Here is a 24,072-nt window from a genome sequence, read left to right on the forward strand (position 1 = left end):
TTTTTAAATTTAATTTTATACTTTTTATTGATCCACACTGGGGGAATTACACTTATCAATATTGTCTCTAGAAGTGTATTATTCAACTTTTGTTTTTTGTAAAGAAGGGGAATAAAATCGCAACACTTCTTGAAATCGCAATAAATGAAAATCGCAATGCAAATCCAATCAGCACCCATGTATCGTGAAAGAATTAAAGAATCAGCCCTACTATTTAAAGTACAAACTATAGTATGTAATGCATCCAAGCTCTTACTGCACACTGACATTGGGCATGTGTTTATGTGTCTACAGAGTGCTTGTTTTATACCTGGGGAATCTCTACAGCCTCATTATTGCCCTCTTCGATAAGGTCAACAGTATGAGCTCTGCTGTGAGTATAAAACTACAAAAGAAATGCATCTGTTTTTTGTTTACAGCCTGGGTCTTAGTTTTTTCATAGCAGTGGCCATCTTTCCTTTAAGTTCTGATAACATCAGCTTCATTCCTGAGATCTGGAGATGAGGCTACCTCATAAAAACCGAGTCAGGTACAGCAGAGCTGCAACATGAGTGATCACAGGTTGTAACAATCCCAGTCTAAAGAGTTAGTTCACCTAGATAAAAACCAACAAACACTTTCTTACTTACCTGGAGTGAGCATTTTAGTTTCATGTACCAAGGTTTGGAGATTTCCACCTTTGAATTTTGTGTCAGTGCCAGAAAAATGTTTGCTCTCAAAAAAGTACCTTTTAAAAACATCCCATGGCAAAATGTCTTTTCAAATAGAAAAAAAGGCATACCGTAGAGTGAACCGCTTATTATTGCAAATTAGAAACCCAACAGGGTAATACAGGACCTCGACACGAAAGAATCGAGTATTCAACAAGGCCGTGTAATAATCTAAAGATTAAAAACCCCAGCTACTTATTCATCAGTGATAGTTATAACAATCTTTATGAGCAGAAAAACATTGTTACACTGTCTGGTCTTGTGTAAATTATATTTTATTACATTTTATTATTCATTATTAAGAGAAATATGCCCATTTACCTTTTTTACTGAGAGTTAAATGAGAAGATCATTGCAATCAATCTCATGTATGTGTGTTTAGTACAGAGCTTAGCAAAACTTGTTTTTGCTAAGCTTACACAATTTTATGTTTAACATGTACACAACGTTCCACTTCTGGGATTGTTCCAGTGCCGCCGGAAATTCCACCAGATGTCCCGAATTTTCAGCCGGATGTCCGTCACCTTCCTCTTTCTTTGTGTTGGCGTTTACACACTTTGGTTAACTGCTCCTCAGATCTCTGCAGGGTAAATCCAGACAGCTAGTTAGACTATCAGTCCAATCTGAGTTTTCTGTTGCACGACTAAAACAACTTTTGAACGTACACATGTTCCACCAAAACAAGGTCCTTCCCGAGGCTTTTTTGCAGAGACGCTGTTGCTCCGTCAGGCGCTTATCAACGCCCAAGATGATTGTGATTGGTTTGAAGAAATGCCAATAAACCAGAGCACGTTTTTCTCCCATCCCGGAATGCTGTGTGGACTAGCCAGCGCTGTGGAGGAAGGTCTGGCAAAGCGAGGCTATGTTTAACATGAACACATATTTGAAAAATGACATCTTTATATATTAGGGGTAGTTACATGCTGGAGCTATTTATTTATTTAAGATGGGGGTGTAGTTTCTGTCTGCTTTATTCAGATTCAGAGTCCATAGTGGACTTTGATGCTGGAACTATTTCTTTACAAGTAGCAGAGTATCCCTCCGCCCAGTGTCTGTGCCCGGCTGCTGCACACCATGCAATAATTCCAGCACTTTACTCCCCTTAAACCACAAACAGTTGTTTATACTTTTCTGTTTGTGTATGCGTTAAATGAGATTGGAGTGAGCCAGCCTGCTAGCTGTCTCAAGCTCTGCATTTAAAACACAGGCATAAGATTGATATGTGTTTCTTCTCATCTCACTCTTGTAAATGAAGCCATTTCCCATTATGTTGAACTATTCCTTTCGCACCATTAAGTAGCGATTACATAATAAGTTGCCCATAAAAAAATGTGTAGCAGGGGATGGATTCTACTGTATCTGTCCCCCAGGTCCCAGTGAGTCCAGGTAACTGGTCTGACTCCAGCTCCTTTCTGGCCACCATATCTCAGCCGGAGGTAGACAGCTTCTCCACGCTGGTTTCTGACATCTCTGTCTCCGAGCATCGCAACAGCACCATAGCGACCATTGCCACGGTGCTGGACGTTAGGAACAGCAGTGTGAGCAGCTCAGGGAGCGTCTTCAACCAGACAACTCTGTTTGAGAAGAACACCCGCTCTCAGCAGGACCCCTGCTGGGAGACCTACGTTGGACAGGTTCCCCTTTCTGATTGCTATACACTATGCTTATTCACATGGTTTCTTTGTCTTTCTTTAATAGGTCCAGTGAAAACGTTTAAAGGTCCCATATCATGCTCATTTTCAGTTTCATATTTGTATTTTGGGTTTCTACAAGAACATGTTTACATGTTTTAATGTTAAAAAAAGACCAGACTGCAGTTGCTTGATATCGCCTTCCACACTGCCCCGACTGCGCTGACCGCAAAAAGCATGATATGCGTTTAAGACTGGCCCCACTGACCTGTGGCCCTTTGCTGCATGTCTTGCCCCACTCTCTCCCTCCTTTTCTGTCTGCAACCATCCTATCCAAAATGCCCCAAAAAAGAATCTTTAAAAAAAGACTGCCGTTATATATATATATATATATATATATATATATATATATATATATATATATATATATATATATATATGACATCTTTATGCACAATTTAAGCAACTGACAGATTACATTTCACTGAAATTGTATTTTATGATGAAGATAGATTGATAGATCGAAGGCTGTCTCTGCCTTCTGTTGATGTACACTCCATTAAGCATTATCACTTTCTGTGTCATTCTCTTGTAAAATTCGTGACAAATTCGTCCTGTTGCAATGTCCCGGACGTGCTGAAACACCCAGTCAGAGCCGGTTTTGGCCAGGTTTGAGTGGTGACTCATGTAATAAAGTGCATATGTCTGTATATTTACATGCTGTATGTGGATGGTGTGTCTCCAGGAGATGCTGAAGCTGTCCATCATTGACATGATCTTCACGGTGGCCAGCATCCTGCTCATTGACTTCATCAGAGGGTTGGTGGTTCGCTACCTGAGTGACTGCTGCTGCTGGGATTTAGAGAGCAAGTTTGTAAGTTGTATACAAGTTGATTTTTTTTGTGTTGCAGGAAGTTACTGTTTCACAGCAAAGAAATAGTCCAGCACATAACTCCAGTAAAACAGCGAATGGTATTCTAACAGACTGTTTTAATTCTTCAGATTAATGTTAAATGTTAATTTTAAATGTTAAGAGTATCACTGTTCAGATACAGATTAGAGATGTTGAGTTAGACACTGAAATTTCCGCCTGTCAGTGAAGTAAACGTGAGTTTAGATGCTGTGAACCGTATACATGTCATTTTCCTATGAGAGTGAGCTGCGAGAGATCGTACACCTGTAGTTGGCTGAGAGCTAAGGGGGGCGTGGCTGTTGTTATGTCCGGCAGGAAGGGAAGGGGGTGGAAAAGTGAGAGCTAGGAGTTGGTGGCTAGGAAGGTCAGGTAACGTCAGTTGGTTTACCTGTTCTTTGTTTTTGGCATTGGCTACGGCCCACAGTAGCCTGTATTCAGGTCAATAATAAAACCGACAGTAAATTGTCTATAGGTCTCACCGGCTGCTTATTGAGGGACGCTACAGTATGGATTAAGCAAAAAGGATATAACATAGTAAATACTGAGTTTTAAAGGTGGTGGTAGGTAGGTATTTCTCTATTTAAAAGGGACAACGCACATTAATCAACATGAGCACAGAGTCCAACATGTAAGTCTGCCAGATTTAGCCATGCAGGCTATTTTTCATCTGCAGTTCCTAGCAGGTTGATGGCTTGTAACATTAGATAAGCCACAACAATACAACATGTAAGCATAAAACAAGAACACATAAGCATAGGCAAGTAAAATGACACAACCACTATTCCAGATCATGACAGCTGTCAGGTTGATGGCATGAGAAAAACATAGTAGCAAACACAGTAGACACAGGTAAAAGTGCATAGACACACATCAAGACACATCAACAACACAGAAGCACCAAGCACATAAGCACACACAGAGACACTGCTATAGCGACAAAGACATTATTCCGGATTATGGCAGCATATTTGATTAGTCAATAACCAGTGTTTTATGGATTTGGAGGATTTGATGGATGTGATGTTCCTTAGTTCTGTGGGTATGATGATGATGATGTATGGGCTGCTCGAAAGGAAAAAGGTGACTTTCCAAAACTACTTATTCTACATCTTTGGACAGAGCCATGCCAGCTGTTTCTGAGCTAATATTGAATGGACAGATAAGAGAGATGTATTGATCTTCTCGCTCTCTCCACCAGAAAGTGAATAAGCATTTTTTTCCCCAAAATATCGAACTATTCCTCTAAAGGTACCCTGTGTACCTTTCTTGTAAACAAATTAAGTTTCTGTTTATCTACAGTGTTACTCAGTAAAACACATTGTGTGTCTCCTTGAGAGCCAACAAATGTGCTGAATGCATTTTCTTATGCCTAAGTCATTTACAACAACTCGGACCCACTCATAAAATCATTGCTCCAAAGTAGAGCTGCGAAGATTAACTGATTAGTTAATTAATAATTAATCAACTATTAAATAAAAAAATATTGTGATAATCGAATAATCGGTTTGAGTCATTTGTATGGGAAAAAAAGTCAAACTTTTCTGATATCAGCTAGTTTCTTCTCTCTCTCTGTGACAGTAAACTGAATATCTTTGAGTTGTCGACAAAACAGGACATTTGAGGACATCATCTTGGGACTTTGGGAAACACTGGTCCACATTTTTCACCATTTTCTAACATTTTAGAGACCAAACAACTAATCCATTCATCCAGAAAATAATCTACAGATTAATGGACAATGGAAATAATCGTTAGTAACAGGTCTAGGCCACATTAATGCTTTTTCTGTCTTTCCACAGCCTGAATATGGAGAATTCAAAATAGCAGAGAATGTTTTGCATCTGATTTATAACCAAGGGATGATCTGGTAAGTCCAAAAATGTGTCTAAAATAGTTGACAGAAAATGAAATATGGAGAATATCTTTCTATTTTCTCTGTGTCACCTTGGCCTTCCCACTGTGTGTGTAATAGAAGCTCTAACTCGGAGTTAATAGTGTGGCCGGTGCTGACCAGTCTCTATGACCCTGTTTAAAGGAATGTGGCCCTCTGTAAACTCTCCATTACGCCTCTGTGGCTGCTCCACTGTATTTCCTCAAGTCATTTCAGAAATGTCGCCTTGCTGCAATGAACATAATGAAGTGAAACCACGAGCCACTGGATGGAATGGCTTTTCAATGGGGCGTGACCCCAGTGGCTGTGTGTGTGTGTGTGTGTGTGTGTGTGTGTGTGTGTGTGCGTGCCTGCGTGTGGAAATGACTTTTCTCTCTCTTTCCTCCAGGATGGGAGCGTTTTTCTCTCCCTGTCTCCCTGCCTTCAACGTGTTAAAGCTGATTGGTCTGATGTATCTGAGGAGCTGGGCTGTCCTCACCTGCAATGTCCCCCATCAGCAGGTCTTCCGAGCCTCCAGGTCTGACACACACACACATGCACGCACACATGCACAGAGGGCAGTCCAGCATACAGCTGAGAGTAAATGTGAGCCATTTCATGCAGTCGTGCTGGAGGAGAGAGTGACTGATACTGACAGGTTGCTAATAGTAAAGAAGGATGCGTGTGAACATTTCTGTTGGTGATAATATAAATTTTGTTTTAGCATCATTTTAGTAGTCTAGCGTTCCTGGCTTTAAACAAGAAATGGGGCAACTACAATAGGAGATTTGATAATGTATGATCAAATCACACACACTGGAGCACCACCCCTCAACATGACCGTATATTACTGCGTAAAACGAGGAATTTTGTCTGGGTGAAAACAGACAGCAGTGGCTCTTTATTCCTGGGGATTGTTTTGTGATTGTGAGTGACTGAGAACTGCCTTTGAAGAAAATGGAAGCGTAATTCAGAAAATGTTCATCATGCACAGTGAAAAACGTGGACTTCTGTCCAAGGACGTGGTTAGGTTAGCCAACTTAGCATAAAGATTGGAATCAGGGAAAAACAGCTAACCTGGCTCAGTTAAAAGCATTCTTTGAGAATTGTGTGTGGGTTCAGCCCTACCAGTGATCCCTTTCACATTAAACATTTGATTTATTGTGGATCCATTATTAAGTGTATGTATGTAGATGTATATAACACCTCTGGGGCACGGGTCAGTGTTGACAGTTAATGTATCCTAAACAAAAGGATAAGTGAGACAATGAAAACGTGCTGCCATTCAATGTAGCTGCTCTCATCAGAATGAGCGATAATGGGCAGCTTCCCAGAAGTCCACAGTTGATGCAGCATGTAAGGTCTCACACTGTCCTCTACTGACAACAGTTGGGACAGTACATGTACCCAAAAAGGTGAAATGCTGCTGCACATTATAATTACTTTGACATAAACTTAACAAAACAAAAATGTGATCATACATTTGTGTATGTCACATATATATGTATATGGATGGTACATACAGTATGATATAGCAAATTGTATATAGATAGTTAGATGGGAGCATATGATACTAGCAAGGGTCAGGAAGGGAAGTTATATTAACTTACTACTAAGCTGTGGAGTAGGGGTAGGATGAAATAAGTACTTGTTCCTACTCGTTTTCAGGCATGTCTATGCTGGTAATACAGTATGTTTCTTTTCAATTATTTTTATTAATAATAATAATAATAATAATAATAATAATAATAATACATTGTATTTATGGGTGCCTTTCTGGACACTCAAGGTTACAAGACAATAAAATACTAATTACAGTAATAAAAGTAAAACCAAACAGAACATTACTAAGCACAGATGAGTGTTTCCACAAAAATGAGTTTCCAAGCGGGTTTTACTTATTTGTGAACTAATTTGTACATTTTTGGTGTTTTTGTTTTATTTTATTTTGATATAGCTGAAATAAATTTCTTCATTCATTAATTCATTCATTTGTTCATTTATTTATTGTTGAAATCAAAATATGAATCAGTGCAATCTTTGTGTTTTAATAAGACTTTGACCATGGGTTTTGGCACCATTGCAATAATGTCATGCCATGACATAAAATCTCAGATTTTTATATGATCTAAATAAAATCAAAAGGTTTTCTGATCCTAGGTCAGTGATACAATGCCAGTGTACTGTTTAGTCCCCTTCCTTGCTTTAGCTGCTGTACTCATGTCAGGAGATGTTGTGATCACTCTCACTGGCTGTTAAAGGAACTCCTGGTGGAGCCATTTCTATTCTCAGTCAAAGTGTGGATGGTGTGCGGTCAGTGTTGTGTGGTAAAAGGGTCCAACCCTTGGGCAGGGTTGATGGTTCAGATTAGGGCTGGGCCATATGGAGAAAATCAAATATCACGATAGTTTTGACCAAATACATCCAGGGTGATATTTTAGGGTTGACTATTGGTGCTTTCACAAAATAGTTTGAAAAATATATATATATTACCACCATCCTTCGCGTCGAAAGGAGCCAGTTGAGGTGGTTCAGGCATCTGGTAAGGATGCCCCCTGGGCGCCTCCCTAGGGAGGTGTTCCAGGCACGTCCAGCTGGGAGGAGGCCTCGGGGAAGACCCAGGACTAGGTGGAGGGATTATATCTCCAACCTGGCCTTGGAACGCCTCGGGATCCTCCAGTCGGAGCTGGTTAATGTTGCTCGGGAAAGGGAAGTTTAGGGTCCCCTGCTGGAGCTGCTCCCCCCGCGACCCGACACCGGATAAGCGGACGAAGATGGATGGATGGATGGATATATATCACCAATAATGTGGATATAATGAATAAGTGGGTAAAAGCAGAACAGAATGGCAAATTCAGAAAATGACATCACTTTACTGTAATGCAGCTTTTAAAACCAGGAATAGGCAAAACGATATCCAAAATTTAATACGATATCTAGCCTCATATATTGATATATACTGCCCAACCCGAGTTTGGATCCTCCAACAACTTTTCCTTTTTCAAAGACTTTTTGCTGTATCTATTGAAAGTCTCATAAAATCCCCCCCAAAAACCCACTAGATTCAGGCAGTCTTATTCTTGCATTGCCAGACCTTCCTCCACGACACTGTGGAGGAAGAACGTGCTCTGATTAATTGGCATTTCTTTAAACCAATCACAATCGTTATGGGCCCCGGACGGCGCCACGGTGCCTCTGCAAAATAGCCTTGGGAAAGAACTTGTTTTGGTGGAACATGTGTACGTTCAAAAGTTGTTTTAGTTGTGCAACAGAAAACTCAGATTGGACAGATAGTCTAGCTAGCTGTCTGGATTTAACCTGCAGAGATCTGAGGAGCAGTTAACCATAGTCCTCATAAATCCACCGGAGTTTAGATCGCCAACACAAAGAAAGAGGAAGGTAACAGACATCCGGCCGAAAAGAGTGACATCTGGCAGTATTTCCGGCAGCAGAGTCTGATGCAGTTTATCTGTGCACAAGTTTTAAACAGATTCCGAAATTGGACAATGGTATTTCTTGTGACTGCTTCTGAACCAGAATTGAAAGTTGCACAGTTCTATTGAGCACAGCTGCTTTGGGTTTAAAGATGGCTGATTTGCATCTGTTCCAGAGGCAATTGTATTGTATTGCCACAACGACGTTTCGGGCAAGAAGCCCTTCTTCAGTGTGTTTCTCAGGCAATCTCAAACAATACAGCTACACAGGTGTGGTTAACTATAGGTACCCGAAACCAGCACATCAAATATGTCCCATTCATTAATTTAAAACTACATTTAGATTTCACTAGTAATGCAAGCTAATTCTTTATGTTCTGCTCATGCTCAAACAACCTTTTTCTTTCAACGGGATGTTTTTTTAGGAAGTAGTGGCCCTATTGGGTTTCCACCCAATGAACAGAATACAGTAGCCTAGGCTCATCCGACATAGCATTTCTGCTGTATTTTGCGGAATTGTTTAACAGATTGCTCTAAAAGCAACAGTAGAGAAAAGGTCTGTAAACAACAGTAATGTGAACATTGCTAATTTTGAAACATCCATGTTGTCTTTGCCTTGCCTTTTTTAGATCAAACAATTTCTACCTGGCTATGCTGCTTTTCATGCTGTTTCTGTGTATGCTGCCCACCATCGTCGCCATAGTGAGATACAGACCATCACAGCACTGTGGACCATTCAGGTAAACACAGTTTATATATTATCAGAAGATGTGTGTTGTTTAGAGAAACTGCTGTGACTTATATTCCATATCAATAGAAGGATGTCCCAAAACCTGTAAAGGCTTTCTGGCTCATAGACTGTAAAAAAAATGATGGACAAAGCTTTTGGGTCTGAAAAATGAAGTCAATGCTGAGGCTCCTAAAAAGCTACATTCTCTCTAATTTTGACTCCACTGAAAATAACCATACTTCTCACTTGATTTGTTACCTCAGTAAACACTTTTGTAATGAGTTTATGGCCTCAATTGTTAGTTTCAAGTCTTCTTCAATACAGATTGATGTTCATTTTGTAAATTATGGTCCGATTTATTTTGAGATAGACAAAAAAGCAGGGGATGCTTTAGGACCTCTCAATCAGGACAGAGGCTTAGTAATGCTAACCATGCTAACACTGTGGACATTAAAATAGTCCTGACCTTGTTTTTGGCGATTGTCTGTGTTTTCATCTTAAATTTTGACTCTCACACTGTGTATTTTCACTTTATCAAAGTTAATTGGGACATTTTGGTCGCCTAAAAATGTCTTGTTTACTGTTCAGTAGCACCTTGTCAACCTAAGCTGGCTAGCTAGCGCTAGCGTTAGCTGGTGACTTAAGGGAAAGTACGGTATGTCGATTTTCTGTACTGTTGTACATGCAGATGAATGGTGCCAGTACCCGGAGGTCTGCGTTTACCTGCCGGTAAATCTTTGCTTAAAGACTTGCATCAGAAAGGTTGAAAATTAGCAACTTAACTTCTTTAGTGTTTAGCTTGGCGCAGCACCATTGAAACCATAGACACACTGGCTTAGCCGGGTCATCCTCTTCATCTCTGCCCTTTTGCCCAAATATGGTCACTTCTGGCTACAAAATACCAAGATGGCCTGGCAAACTGGCTTCAAAATGGCAGTCCACAAACCAATGGGTGACGTTACTGAAAGTACATCCATTATTTTTACAGTCCATGGTTTGGACCAGTCTCGAATTGGGAACGCCCCTGCGATTGCCGGCAAGAGCAAATTACCAGATTATCCTCTAGGGTTATGTCCATAAATTGGTGTTAAGGTTTCTGCAGATGACAATTATGTAGGGTGACCAGACGTCCCAAAAATTTTAGCAAAGTCTCAAGAGCAGACTCTCGAGTAGTTATAGTCGGATATAACATTAAAAACTGTTCATTGTGATTAGGGTTCGGTACCGAAACGCGATGCCAATAGGGAACTGGTGCCAACGTAATCGGTAGTAACGAGACCGAATAAGAATGAAAGTTACGGTGCCTCATTTTGGTGCCTGACTTTACACTACACCTGACAGCAGGTAACGTTAGCCTACCTTTAGCTAGCAGCTGGATTAAACACGGTTAAAATGCTGACAGCTAACGTTAAACCGTGTAAAGTGTGACTGTATTTCACTGTGGAGGACTTCAACAGCGGGATGTAACAGTCTGCTCTGCAGCGCAGCAGCTGCCATTGTCGGAATTCATAGATATATGTTTATATCCATGGTCGGAATTAAACAACACAGACGGTGCGTTCACTTAAAACAGGTAGCCTCGTGGTGCATTCAGAGTAATTGTAAAATACCCTTTTCCCATCTGGGGTTCAACAGCAATTTACTGGTGAAATAAGTTATTGTTATTGTTATAGTTATTACATTATTATTAAATCTTTAATTTTGACCATGGCCTTAGCAATAAACAAGTCACTGACTGTTGTTTACTTTATTGAAAAGTACCGGTTCAGGCACCGTTTAGGCAAGGCAAGGCAAGGCAGCTTTATTTGTATAGCACATTTCAGCAACAGGGCAATTCAAAGTGCTTTACATAAAACATTAAAGAGCAGTTAGAAAACAATTAAAAAACAATAATAAACAAATTAAAAACATTAAAAGACAAGAATAAAATTGATAGTGCAGTATAAGAATAAAAGTTACAGTGCAGTATAAGAAATTAAAGTTAATAAAATAGATTATTAAAAGAAAAGCAACATCAAAAAGATAGGTCTCTAGAGTTGCAGCGGAACTACAGGTTTCTGGGAGTTTGTTCCAGATATGTGGAGCATAAAAACTGAACGCTGCTTTCCCCTGTTTAGTTCTGACTCTGGGGACAACAAGTAGACCTGTCCCAGACGACCTGAGAGGTCTGAGTGGGTCATAATGTAGTAGCAGATCAGAAATGTATTTTGGCCCTAAACCGTTTAGTGATTTATAAACCCGTAAAAGTATTTTGAAATCAATTCTTTGAGGCACTGGAAGCCAGTGTAGAGACTTCAGTACTAGAGTGATGTGATCCACTTTCTTGGTTTTAGTGAGGACTCGAGCAGCAGCGTTCTGAATCAGCTGCAGCTGTCTGATTGATTAGGGAGACCTGTAAAGACACCGTTACAGTAGTCAAGTCTACTGAAGATAAAAGCATGGACAAGTTTTTCCAGATCCTGCTGAGACATAAGCCCTTTAACCCTTGATATATTTTTAAGGTGATAATAGGCTGATTTTTTAATTATGTTAATGTGGCTTTTAAAATTTAGGTCTGAGTCCATGACTACACCAAGATTTCTTGCTTTGTCTGTTGTTTTTAACATTGTCGTTTGAAGCTGAGCGCTGACTTTCAATCGTTCCTCTTTTGCTCCAAAAACAACCACCTCCGTTTTTTCTTCATTTAATTTAAGAAAGTTCTGGCACATCCAATCATTAATCTGTTCAATGCACATATTTAATTGTTGTATTGGGCTATAGTTCCCTGGCGATAAGGTTATGTAAATTTGTGTGTCATCCGCATAACTATGGTAACTTATTTTGTTGTTTTCCATAATCTGAGCCAGTGGAAGCATGTAGATGTTGAACAGAAGAGGCCCCAGAACTCAGCCTTGGGGAACTCCGCACGTCATATTTGTATGCTCAGATGTATAATTACCTATAGACACAAAGTAGTCCCTATTCTTTAAATAGGATTCCAACCACTTTAGTACTGAGCCAGAAAGACCAACCCAGTTTCCAATCGGTCAAGCAATATGTCATGGTCTACCGTATCAAATGCAGCACTGAGATCAAGTAATACTAAGACTGAAATTTTGCCACTATCTGTGTTTAAGTGGATGTCATTAAAGACTTTAACAAGAGCCGTCTCAGTGCTGTGGTGTGGTCGAAAACCTGACTGGAAGGCATCAAAACTGTTGTTTAGCGATAAGAAAAGGTTGAGTTGTTGAAAAACCACTTTTTCTATGATTTTACTTAAAAATGGAAGGTTTGATATTGGCCTATAGTTGCTCATTAGTGTCGTGTCTAGATTGTTCTTTTTTAGGAGTGGCTTGATGACTGCAGTTTTCAGGGCCTGTGGGAAGATACCTGAGAGCAGAGATCTTTTTACAATCTGTAGAAGATCAGAAGCCAAACAATTCAAAACATTTTTGAAAACACCCGTTGGTAGAATATCAAGGCAACAGGAGGAGGTTTTCAGATGTTGTATAATGTCCTCCAGGTTTTTAAGGTTGATCGTATGAAATTGTGTCATGTTGGAATTTGTTTTGCATGCACATTGTGACAACACATATCCTGTACTTGATATGGAAGCACTGACTGTTTGTCTAATTTTCTGAATTTTGTCTGTGAAGAAGGAGGCAAAGTCATTGCAAGCCTTGGTAGACAACAGTTCAGATGCTATTGGTACTGGAGGGTTTGTTAATCTATCAACAGTAGCAAACAAAGCACGTGAATTATTATTGTTTCTGGCAATAATGTCAGAGAAAAAGGACCGCCTTGCATTCCTTAGTTCCGTATTATAAATGCAAAGTCTCTCTTTATAAGTGTTATAATGGACCTGGAGATTAGATTTTCGTCAACTGCGTTCAGCTTTTCGACACTCTCTTTTTTCTGTTCTCACAACTATAAAATTTCTCCATGGAGATCTTTCCTTACCAGAGACAGCTTTGACCTTAGTGGGAGCAATAGCATCAATAACATTCGTAATTTTACAGTTGAAATTATCTACAAGCTCAGTGACTGAGGCCCCAGTGAGGGTGGGTGTAGAGGAGAAAAGCTGAATGAATGATTCACTGGTGTTTTCAGTGATATACCGTTTTCTGATTAACTTTGTTTGAACACTTTTGGGCAGAGAGATAGTGCCGTTAAAGAAAACACAGGAATGATCAGAGAGAGCAACATCAGTCACCACAACCTTGGAAATGTTCAGACCCTTGGAGATAATCAAGTCCAGAGTGTGCCCCTTATTGTGCGTGGGCTGTGTCACATGCTGAGTCAGTCCATAGCTCTCAAAAACACAACACAGTTCTTTGGTCCCTCGGTCCTGGGGGTTGTCAACATGAATGTTGAAATCACCAGCAATAATTACACGGTCAAAGTTAATACAGATTATAGACAACAGTTCAGTAAAGTCGTCAAAGAAGTTTGCACAGTATTGAGGTGGCCTGTAGATATTTAGAAGTAGAGCTTGAGGGGAGGATCTTAGCTGAAGAGCCACATATTCAAAAGAAGCAAAATTTCCGTAAGATATTTGCGTACATTGGAATGAGTCATTAAACAAAATGGCGACTCCACCTCCTTTCTTATTCACTCTATTCTCACTCATAAAACTGAAGTTAGGTTGGGCTGATTCAATGAGAACAGCAGCACTGTTATTATGGTCCAACCAGGTTTCAGTTAAAAACATAAAATCAAGATTGTGGTTGATAATAAAATCATTGATTAAAAATGATTTTCCCGCCAAAGACCTAACGTTTAGTAGTGCTAGTGTTAGTGCGTTTTCATTTTTTGGAACAGACTGTGGCTGACGAGGAATGGATGCTAAATTTGCAAAGTTTGCAGTTCCGTGCTTATTCACCATTCTTTTTCTATTACCTATCACAACATAAATTGTGGAAGAATCTAATACGTAGGGCCCAGGCTTGTCTTGGAAAAAGTCATGAGTGCTACTAGGCATGCAGCCCATATCAGTTAATGCTTACTGCATTTTGCACACAAGCATCCTTATCAGTTTGGGGAGAAGGAGTTAACTGCCGTCCTTGAGGGGGCAGAGGTGCCTGGCGTTTTACGATGGGAGAAGGAAGGGGGGCATACTTGGTCCCAGCATTTACCAGCTGCTTCATCTGGTCAGTGAACTCCAACATGGGGATGGGGGAAAGAGGGGAGAGCGACGTATCCTTAAAGAGGTCCTCAAAGCTTTCGTGGTTGTCAAAGGGGTTTGAGGAGTGTTGGACGGGTGAGACGGGGAGTTGAGATTTCTCATCTCCGGTCTTTGGTCTCCCATGGTCAAATCTTTGCTCAGGTGGGGGCTGTGGTGGCTCACTGCCGCACTTTGTTGTGTCTTCCTCTTGTTTTGGTTCATCTTGTCTCGTGTCCTTGGCCAAGGGAGCAGATGTGTGGTGCAGAAAGTAAAGTAGGCTAGAGGTGAACAGCTTTACTCCTGGCTTGTTAAGGAATAGTCCATCTGCTTTAAAAAGATGTCTGCAGCCACAGAAAATGTTAAAATTGTCAATGAACTGCATAGAATGGTTGTTGGTACATGCAGTTGAAAGCCATCTGTTCAGTGCCAACAGTCTGCCGAAACTCGCAGCTCCTCCTCTGACTGGCGGTATAGGGCCACTGACAAACACCTTTGCGTTTAGGGAGCTGACTGTGTTCAGCAGATTCATAAAGTCACGATTCAGCACTTCAGACTTTTGCTTTACAACATTTGACCCTATATGCAGTATAATGTTCTTCACAGTTGGGTGTGCTGCTACGATATCTGGGATTCTTTGGGCCAAGTCAGACACCATGTCTTTGGGAAAACAGAGTATTTTGGTGTTTTTATTGCTTTTTATATCTTTCACAACAGAGTCACCCACAATCAGAGTTTGGGGCCCAGTCATTAGCTTTCCCTGTAGCTTTTTACTTTTAGAATTGCTCTCAGTCCTTACCCTGCTGTGTGACGATGGGACGTAATCCAGGTCATGTCCAGGGTCCTGCAGCAGAGGAGCAAATCTGTTCTCTTTGCAAATCTTTGCACCAAAAGAGTTCCAGGGAGGACTGCCACTTGTTGATTTATTATCCGTTCCACAGCCCTCTTGTTTCTTTGTGGTCTTGCTCGTGCTAGTTAGTCGTGTGTTAGCATGCTTTTGTCCATTGTTTTGGGTCACTGGTAAAGTGGTGTCATTTCCACATGATCCGTTCACTTCCATATTTACTTCTAACCGGTAAATTTTGGTTTCCAGAACTGCAATCTTCTGAAGGAGTTTGTAGTAGTCCTCTATGGAGAAGGGTGGCATCTTGCTGCTAATTAGCTTTAGCTACAGTCACTTTAGAAAAATCACGCAGAAAAATGTTCAAATATGACAATAGCCTACTATGTCTACAAAAAATGCATAGTCCAGTGATTTATAATTATCCAAGAGCCGCTGCTCATAGTTTCTCTCAGAGGAAAAGCAAGATTATCAGCAGAAATATGCAAGCAGAAGCAGGAGCAAGCAATAGAGTGTCTGCACTGTAAGAAGCAGGAAGTAAATGTAGGCACCGGCACTGTTTTAAAAGTATTGATTTAGCACCGGTATCAGAAAAAACCCAAACGATACCCAACCCTAATGGTGATTGAGTTGTCCTGCAGCCAGCTCCCGGTCCGGCAGATGGTCTGGGGCGCTCTGCCTGCGACCCACTTCCAAAACGTTCTGAAAGTCCTCCTCGTCTCCAAAATAAAAGCCCCCATCTAGTGATAGACAGATTTTATCGGCCGGCCGACATTTGCGTTTTTACGCGTATCGGCATCAGCCGATATGCGGCTGCTGCGTTCGCCGATAGTTTTTTCCCGGCATTATTTACAGACAGGCGTCCACAGGCAGATCTGTGTAGGCTGGAGACGCTGCAGTTCACGTGCAGACCATGCACTGCCCCTCCACCACTAGCACAGTCTTAAATTACAAATCAAGCACTTTATTTCAATGGCTACTTTTCAGGTTTATTGTTTTCTTAAATTATTGAGATGTGTTGACAAAGGACATTTTGTGACGACCTGATTATATCTGTCTTATAATATGTCAGCAAGCAATGCATCATCAAGGCTGTGTTGTAGATGTTGATGAAAGCCTTTTACCCTTGCACAGTTAACCATATGCAGTGCACCCATCCATATGATGCATATTGCACACATAATTTGGGTGATATGAATGTAAGATGATTGCAGAAGCGACACTGATCTGTGTTTTGTTTATTATTTTTAAAGAAATGGCAGAGCAGATTCCGAAAACAAATCCAGTGTGGCAGGGTTTACATTTTTATGATGTAATTTGAGGGAGCAAAAGCAATATTGGCTCCAAATATTGGCTCAAGAAAATCGGCAGCCCGTATTGGTCATCGACTAAGGCTGATGAAAAAAAATCTGTATCGGCACTAAAAAAAAATCTATATCGGTCGATCCCTACCCCCATCCCCATTGGGAGACAACAGGGTGGTATCACAGCTGACGGACACCACAGTCTGTGGTTGAAATACTTAACCAAAGGTTAATTACAAAAAATACAACCTTTTTGTCCCCTTTTTTGTGTTATAGAGTAGATGAAGAGAGTGCAAGTTGCAGTCTTGAGGCGAGGGAAAGTGCACGTGCAGGCAGAGTAATTAGAATGCATGTTGCTGATGTCAAAGCGCATTGGGTTTGTTTTATTTGTTTCATAATGACACTTGAGTTCATGATTTTAATGATTTTTTTATTTGTATTTTCGGGTTTACATGACAGACAGTTGAATTCCTGAATAAAATAATAAATCATTTTGGTCCCGAATTTTACCCATTCTCATCTGGTCACCATACATTTATGCCAAGGGGAAAAGCCAATATATTCGCTAGATTCTGCTGTTTATTCAATAATAAATTTGAAGTAGGAGCTGTTACCTGCACCCTTAGGTGTTGTCGTGTTTATATTGTTTCTACATGTTAACTTAAACTACTTAAATGTGTGTTTCAGTGGTCAAGAGAAGATATATGACATCATCTCTGAAACTGTGGCCAATGACTTCCCCCTGTGGTTCAGTAAAGTGATGAGTTATGTCACTAGCCCTGTCGTAGTGCTGCCGGCACTGCTGCTTCTGTTGTAAGACCATACACACACACACACTCACACACACACACACACACAGACACACACACGTGCCATCTTGACTGTTGCCCCTGTGTGTTTCAGCATGCTGATATACTATCTCCAGGCCATAGCCAGATCCCTCAAATTCACCAACAACCAGCTGAGAATGCAGCTCCAGACTGTGAGTTTCTGAGTTTCATTCTTTCATGTATACCTTGTATGACTGACTCAAAATATGTCTACATCGCTCTCAATCATAGCATTTGCTTTTAATCCACTTTGGTGGCCTTATATGACAGGAAGAATATGATATGGAAGTAAGCAGGAAAGAATGACCAGTTATAGGTAATAATTGGACAGTAATTGGAGCGGTCTTCAGCCTTGAGCCATGGATGTATAATAAGACCTGGATACAGCGTTCAAGGCAAAGCCCCGTCCGTCCTGTAAAAGTTGCTCAGTGGAGCATGAGGCCAAAAAAGTTCAACTGACGCGTCTAAAATGACCAGGATGATCGGCAGTGCTTCTGCACTGTGCGGCCCATAGAGCAGGAGCACAAGAGACCTCCGCTAGTCAAGCTGCTACTTCCTGTTTAGCGCGCCACTAACTTGAATGGTGATTAAACGATTCAATTCAATTCTGATAGTGAAACGAGTCATTTCGTGGGGGTTGTGATGCTCGAAAAAATTTCCAGAGGAAGTTGTAATTCCACTATATGGCCACTATGTCAAATTGGCTTCAAAGCCCAGAGCACTTCCTGGGGGCCTGCCTTGAGCATGTTGAGATCTTTGTAGGTACATAACACTACAGTCAGAAGTTGAATGTCACTGGATTTTTAAAGGGGTGATAGAATGATTATATAGGGTATTTTACAATGTTCCTTAAGGTCTCCTAATGGGGTATGTAATAAGGCATGGATACCCGGCCCGAGCCCAACGGGTCCCGACGGTACCCGACGGGCCGGGTTCGGACAGATATTTAGAAATGAGGGTCGGCTTCGGGTCGGGCTCAGTCACATCAGCGCGATAGCCTAAGGCATTGGAATTTTTTTTTAATTTAAAACAGCTTATTAAATTATTAAAATAAATTTAAAATATTAACCTAACATCCGTCTTTCTGTGTGTGGATTTGAGGACAGCTTTGACAACGAAACACGTGCATATCAGACAGGCTACATGCTGCAGCGCATTGAGCACTCGGAGCGCAACAATGGAAGACGTTAAAAAGAAGTTTGCCTCAGGAGATTTTAAAACCACTGAAAATGAAGGAAAGTCTACTGTGTGGAAGTATTTCTACATAATTGTCAAGGCCGATAGTGATGAACCTGTTGGTTATGTTCAATTTAGGGGTTGCAGAGTTGTCATGAAATATGACAGCAAGAGGACCGGGAATTCCACCATGCAGCGTCATGTTAACGCTTGTAAGTCACCTGGGCTACAGCAGCCAAGCATCACTGCCTTTGCTGCAAGTTCTTCAATAAAAATCCCTCAGCAGACCAAACAAAAACTGACTGAAAAATGCGTGAAGTACTGCTGTAAAGACATAAGGCCATTTCATTCCATTGAAGGAGGGGGTTTCATTGAGTTGGCCCAGCAGCTTATTAACGTCGGTGCTACATGTGGTTCAGTGGCAGCGCAGGACGTACTGCCTGACCCCACCGCTGTGTCAAAACGGTGCCGTGAGCTGGCAACAGAGAAACGCGCAAAGCTGGTTGAGCAGCTAAATGACATTCTGACTGAGGTGAATTCAATCGGAATGACAACGGATATGTGGATGGAGGACTACCACAAATTAAACTACATGACCATCACTTGCCATTTTGTGACACAAACATTTAAAATGATAAGCGCCGTATTGACAAAAGCTGCATTCCCACTGGAAGAGGCTAAGACAGGGGAGAATATTAGGAGAGAAATCATCAGACTTCTAACGGAGTATGGCCTGGATATTAGTCTGCTGAATAAAGTGGTGTGGGTGACAGACCAAGGCGCAAACATCATCAGTGCCCTCAGACCATATCGACGTCTTGACTGCCAAGATCACCTTCACAATACAGTGATGCAACACGCCCTGGACCCCACAGAACTGGCCCAAGAAGCTCCATCTGTTGCAGAGACACTGCAAGCAACCAAGGCGCTGGTCAAATACCTAAAAAAGACTGGCATGGCAGCTTGACACAAGGTTTAGCACGGTATATCTGACCTTAAATTCTGTCCGCTCGGTTTATGAAGAAATACGCAAAAAACTGGATGACCGTGCAGAGAGCTGGCGGATCGATGCCATATCTCCAGATGTCCTCGACTTTCTAATCAAGTTCCTGCAACCATTTTATGATGCCCAGCGTGAACTTGAAGGGGACCAGTACCCAACCATAAACCTGGTGTTTCTGTGGTTTGAGCGACTGAAACGTCACTGCAACAGAAAGACGACTGACAGCCCCTATCAAGCCATCATCCGCGAAGGGCATCTCATTTGGATTTTGCGTAAAGTGCAGATCCAAGAGCTTCAAAAAATCGCAACTTTCCTTTGGCCTAAATATAGCCAGCTCCGAATGTTGTCCCCCTCAGAGAAAGACAACCTTCACCTGGATGTTCGGAGACAGCTCAGTGAACTCCGCACCGAGGAGGCCGCCACTGAAGGAGAAGGACCTGCACCCAAGAAAGCTGCAGTTGACTTTGAGGAGTGGGAAAATGTACCTGTGGTACTGGCAGATGCCGGGGACGAAGTCGAGATGTACTCGACTCAAAATCATGCAATGCAGGACGACAGAGATGTTTTGGGCTGGTGGAGAGATCAGCAACTCAACTACCCAAAGCTTAGTGTCCTTGCCCGCAGCATCCTTGCCATTCCAGCCAGCAGCAGCAGCAGTGAGCGCAACTTCAGCGCTGCTGGCAGGACGATTGAGCAGAGGAGGACAGCCTTGAAGCCATCCACCGTTGATGCAATCCTTTTTCTGCATAAGAACATGGATTAGCCTAAACTTTGATGGATCGATTATGTAAATAGATCCCATGTTACAGTTTAGTAGCCTATACGGTTTTCGAGGAAAATGGTAAGAGATTTTCATTTAAATAAGCTGCTTTTGTGTTAACGTTAATTTTACATTGCTGGGGACAATCGTGTTGATTTGAATTTCATTAAGAGACATATAGGTCCACAGAACCTCTTGTGTGAATTTTTTGGATTTTGTTCTGTTAGCTTGGGCCATTTTTTGTAGGCCTATGTTGTTCATTTTATTTCAATTGTATGATTGGGCCTCTTGTGCGCGCCTGTGTTAACTTGTGCTTGTTGCCCGTGTGCGCTCACTGCGCTGATGCGCTCATCTGTTGTTGAGTGTTTTACAGTTGCTTAATAAAAGCGGGCTTTCCATACAAACAAACATACATGTCTCTGTGTCATTAGTATGAGAAAAAAATGAGATTTTAACTGTGTCGGGCTCAGGTCGGGCTCGGACTCAAATTTCTTAATGTCTGTCGGGCTTGGGCCGGGTTCGGTCACGCCTCTGTCGGACGTGGGCCGGGATCGGACAGAAAAATTCAGCCCGATCCGGACTCTAGTATGTAACATTGGTTGGGTTGAAAATTGCCCGAATGCTATTTTATCAGGCCCTTAACTACCCTGTGAATATGGCTCTATTTGGAACAAGAGCTTTTCTTCCAAATATGGTATGCTCATGAATATTCAGAATGAGCTACGCGCTTATTGGTTTGAAACACATGGGAGACTCGACAGCAAGTCTCACTGCAAAGTTATACATTGTTTTTCGGGCTATTACGTTATTAAATTCACTTCTGAGACTTTTTTAAGCGAGAAATCAACTATATAAAGCTCAAATATGGGACGTTTTACGAAAATTGATGGCTTATTGCAAATTTGGTAAGACGGAGTCGGAGTTCAGCTGCCGGTGCTGCCTGTGTTGCTGCCTCGCTGCCCGGCCTGCCTTCCTCCACTTACCCCGGCCTGTTGTGAGGTAGCTGGAGCTCCGTCACGCCTGGCAGCGCACAGCACTCCATACCCGCGCAAAGTCACAGTTTTTGGGGTTAATGGACCAAACGCCGCTGCCCTGACAGAGCTCCAGGGCCAGCAGCTCCCCTCGTCCTGCTAGCTAAATGGCCCGTGTGTGAGAGTGATAGCGCGGTCAGCGAGCTTGTTACACCAGCAATCTCTTACAACAGTTCCAGTAAATCTTGGCTGGCTGTCAGCTGCCAGCATAACTAGAGTAGCTATATTTCAGCCAGGTCTTATGGCAGTTCGTTATATAGTTACGTTATGTAATCTATTAAGTCGTGGACAGGACACGTAAGTGGCGTTTTTTTGTGTGGCGATTACAAAATTGAAAGCAATGCATTTTAATGGGAAGCATATTTCGTGATCCCAGAACGCTGACTGTAGAGAGTAGTATTGATAACGCGAAAGGCTGCGCAAGGATGTTTGTTGGGGTGGTGGATGGGTCAGAAAACACAGGACTTTCACCCGGGTGACGGGGGATCGCGTCCCGCGTGTTGCAGTTCCTTTGTCGGCGTGTCCCGCGTGTGACGGTTCCTTTCCCCGTTCTTTTTTCCTAACCATAACCGTCCCGTTATTGTGGCGTTTTATTTCCCCGTTGTGGCGTTTCATTTCTCCGTTGTTGTGTGCCGCTGCGCACGTTGTTGCGTCCCGCAAGTAGGCGGCCCCGTCTCGTTGTTGTGGCCGGCGTGCGGCGCCTCATTTCCCACGTTGTTGCGTCCCGCGAGAAGGCGGCCCCGTCCCGTTGTTGTGGCCGGCGTGCGGCGCCTTATTTCCCCGTTGTTGCGTCCCCCAGAGCAGGTTTGAAAAGCGTGACCTGTACACGTTCAAAAGTCGTTGCATGTACATGAAAAAAACGTCAAAATCGTAACCTGTACACGAATTAATAAATCAAAATAACGTCACTATATAACGACCTGGCGTGAGACCGGGTTGTATATTTACAGTTTGAATTTTGTCACGCCACTTATACAACATATCTCTAAAGGTCTTATAAAGCTAACAACGGTGTCCGATTTCAAGTTAATGAATTTTTGTGAAGATTAGGGGTTTCGTTATCTATGACTGTCCCTTCAATCCTAGCTATGTGTAGCTACAAATCACGGATAGTTAGCTTCATTTTCGGCATAAATAAAGTATATTTACAGTTTGAATTTCGTCACGCCACTTATACAACATCTCCCTAAATGTCTTATAAAGCTAACAACGGTGTCCGCTTTCAAGTTAATTATGTTTTGTGAACAGTAGCTACTAGGTGTTTCATTAGCTATGACTGTCCCTTCAATCCTATCTATGTGTAGCTAGCTGCAAATCACGGATAGTTAGCTTCATTTTCGGTGTAATTTGTGTATATTTACAGTTTGAATTTCGTCACGCCACTTATACAACATCTCCCTAAATGTCTTATAAAGCTAATGACGGTGTCCGATTTCAAGTTAATTAGTTTTTGTGAACAGTAGCTAGGGGTTTCGTTAGCTATGACTTTCCCTTCAATCGTAGCTATGTGTAGCTAACTACAAATCACGGATAGTTAGCTTTATTTTCGGCGTAATTTGTGTATATTTACAGTTTGAATTTCATCACGCCACTTATACAACATCTCCCTAAATGTCTTATAAAGCTAACAATGGTGTCCGATTTCAAGTTAATGAATTTTTGTGAACAGTGGGGGTTTCATTAGCTATGACTGTCCCTTCAATCCTAGCTATGTGTAGCTAGCTACAAATCACGGATAGTTAGCTTCATTTTCCGCATAATTTGTGTATATTTAATGTTTGAATAAATACAGCATCTCCCTAAGGGTCTTATAATGCTAACAACAGTGTCCGATTTGAAGTTAATGAATATTTGTGAATTTAAGAGGAATTCTCTATCAATGAGACTAGCGGACAAGCAGCGTTTATTTCCCAAATCGTTTGTTTAAATAACTCAACACATTATAATTACACACATTAAAAGATTAACTGGAACCTGTGGTAACAGATTGCTGGTGTAACAAGCTCGCTGACCGCGCTCTCACTCACACACACGGGCCATTTAGCTAGCAGGAAGAGGGGAGCTGCAGGCCCTGGAGCTCTGTCAGAGCAGCGGCGTTTAGTAGTCCATTAGCCAAAAAACGGTGACTTTGCGCGGGTATGGAGTGCTGTGGGCTGCCAGCCGTAACGGAGCTCAATCGAGCTCAGAGCAGGCCGGGGTGTGTGAAGGAAGGCAAGCCGGGCGGCGAGGCAGCAACACAGGCAGCACCGGCCGCTGAATTCCGACACAGTTGGACAAAATTTGCAATTAGCCATCCATTTTTGTAAAACGGCCCATATTTGAGCTTTACATAGTTGATTTCTCGCATAAAAAAGTTTCAGAAATGAATTTTGTAATGGAATAGCAGAGATCTGCGTGACCTAGATTCGGAAGACCTGATCTCAGGTCAGTTGTGTAGCCTATGTAAATGTTGGGGCGTGACTGTTCTCTTAACCCTGGGACGCCTGAATTTATTCACAATTATATAAAAAAAAAATGTGTGTTTCTCGCTCCAAGCTGATGCTAAATTAAGTTGAGATTGTTAATTTGTCTATAGCATATAGAATAGATATAAATTTAGGTATGATGCAAATTAGCGACAACAGGCATTCATGGTAAAATTCTTTACAAAATGGTAAAATTAATAAAACACATTTTTCCATCTCAGATTTTATTCATGT

The 24,072-nt window shown here is 41.7% G+C and overlaps 1 protein-coding gene across 1 annotated transcript in view; it reads left to right on the forward strand.

Moving 5' to 3' along the window:
* tmc3 (transmembrane channel like 3) overlaps positions 1–24,072 on the forward strand; it is a 72,031-nt gene that overhangs the window by 42,437 nt on the left and 5,522 nt on the right. Inside the window, exons 12-19 of the mRNA XM_028576936.1 lie at positions 295–373; positions 2,081–2,344; positions 3,087–3,215; positions 5,054–5,121; positions 5,534–5,662; positions 9,188–9,298; positions 17,261–17,386; positions 17,477–17,555. Coding sequence (XP_028432737.1) covers positions 295–373; positions 2,081–2,344; positions 3,087–3,215; positions 5,054–5,121; positions 5,534–5,662; positions 9,188–9,298; positions 17,261–17,386; positions 17,477–17,555 — 985 coding nt within the window. The remainder of the gene's footprint in view (positions 1–294; positions 374–2,080; positions 2,345–3,086; positions 3,216–5,053; positions 5,122–5,533; positions 5,663–9,187; positions 9,299–17,260; positions 17,387–17,476; positions 17,556–24,072) is intronic.

Source organism: Perca flavescens, chromosome 1 (assembly GCF_004354835.1).
Source record: "Perca flavescens isolate YP-PL-M2 chromosome 1, PFLA_1.0, whole genome shotgun sequence".
Classification (NCBI taxonomy): domain Eukaryota; kingdom Metazoa; phylum Chordata; class Actinopteri; order Perciformes; family Percidae; genus Perca; species Perca flavescens.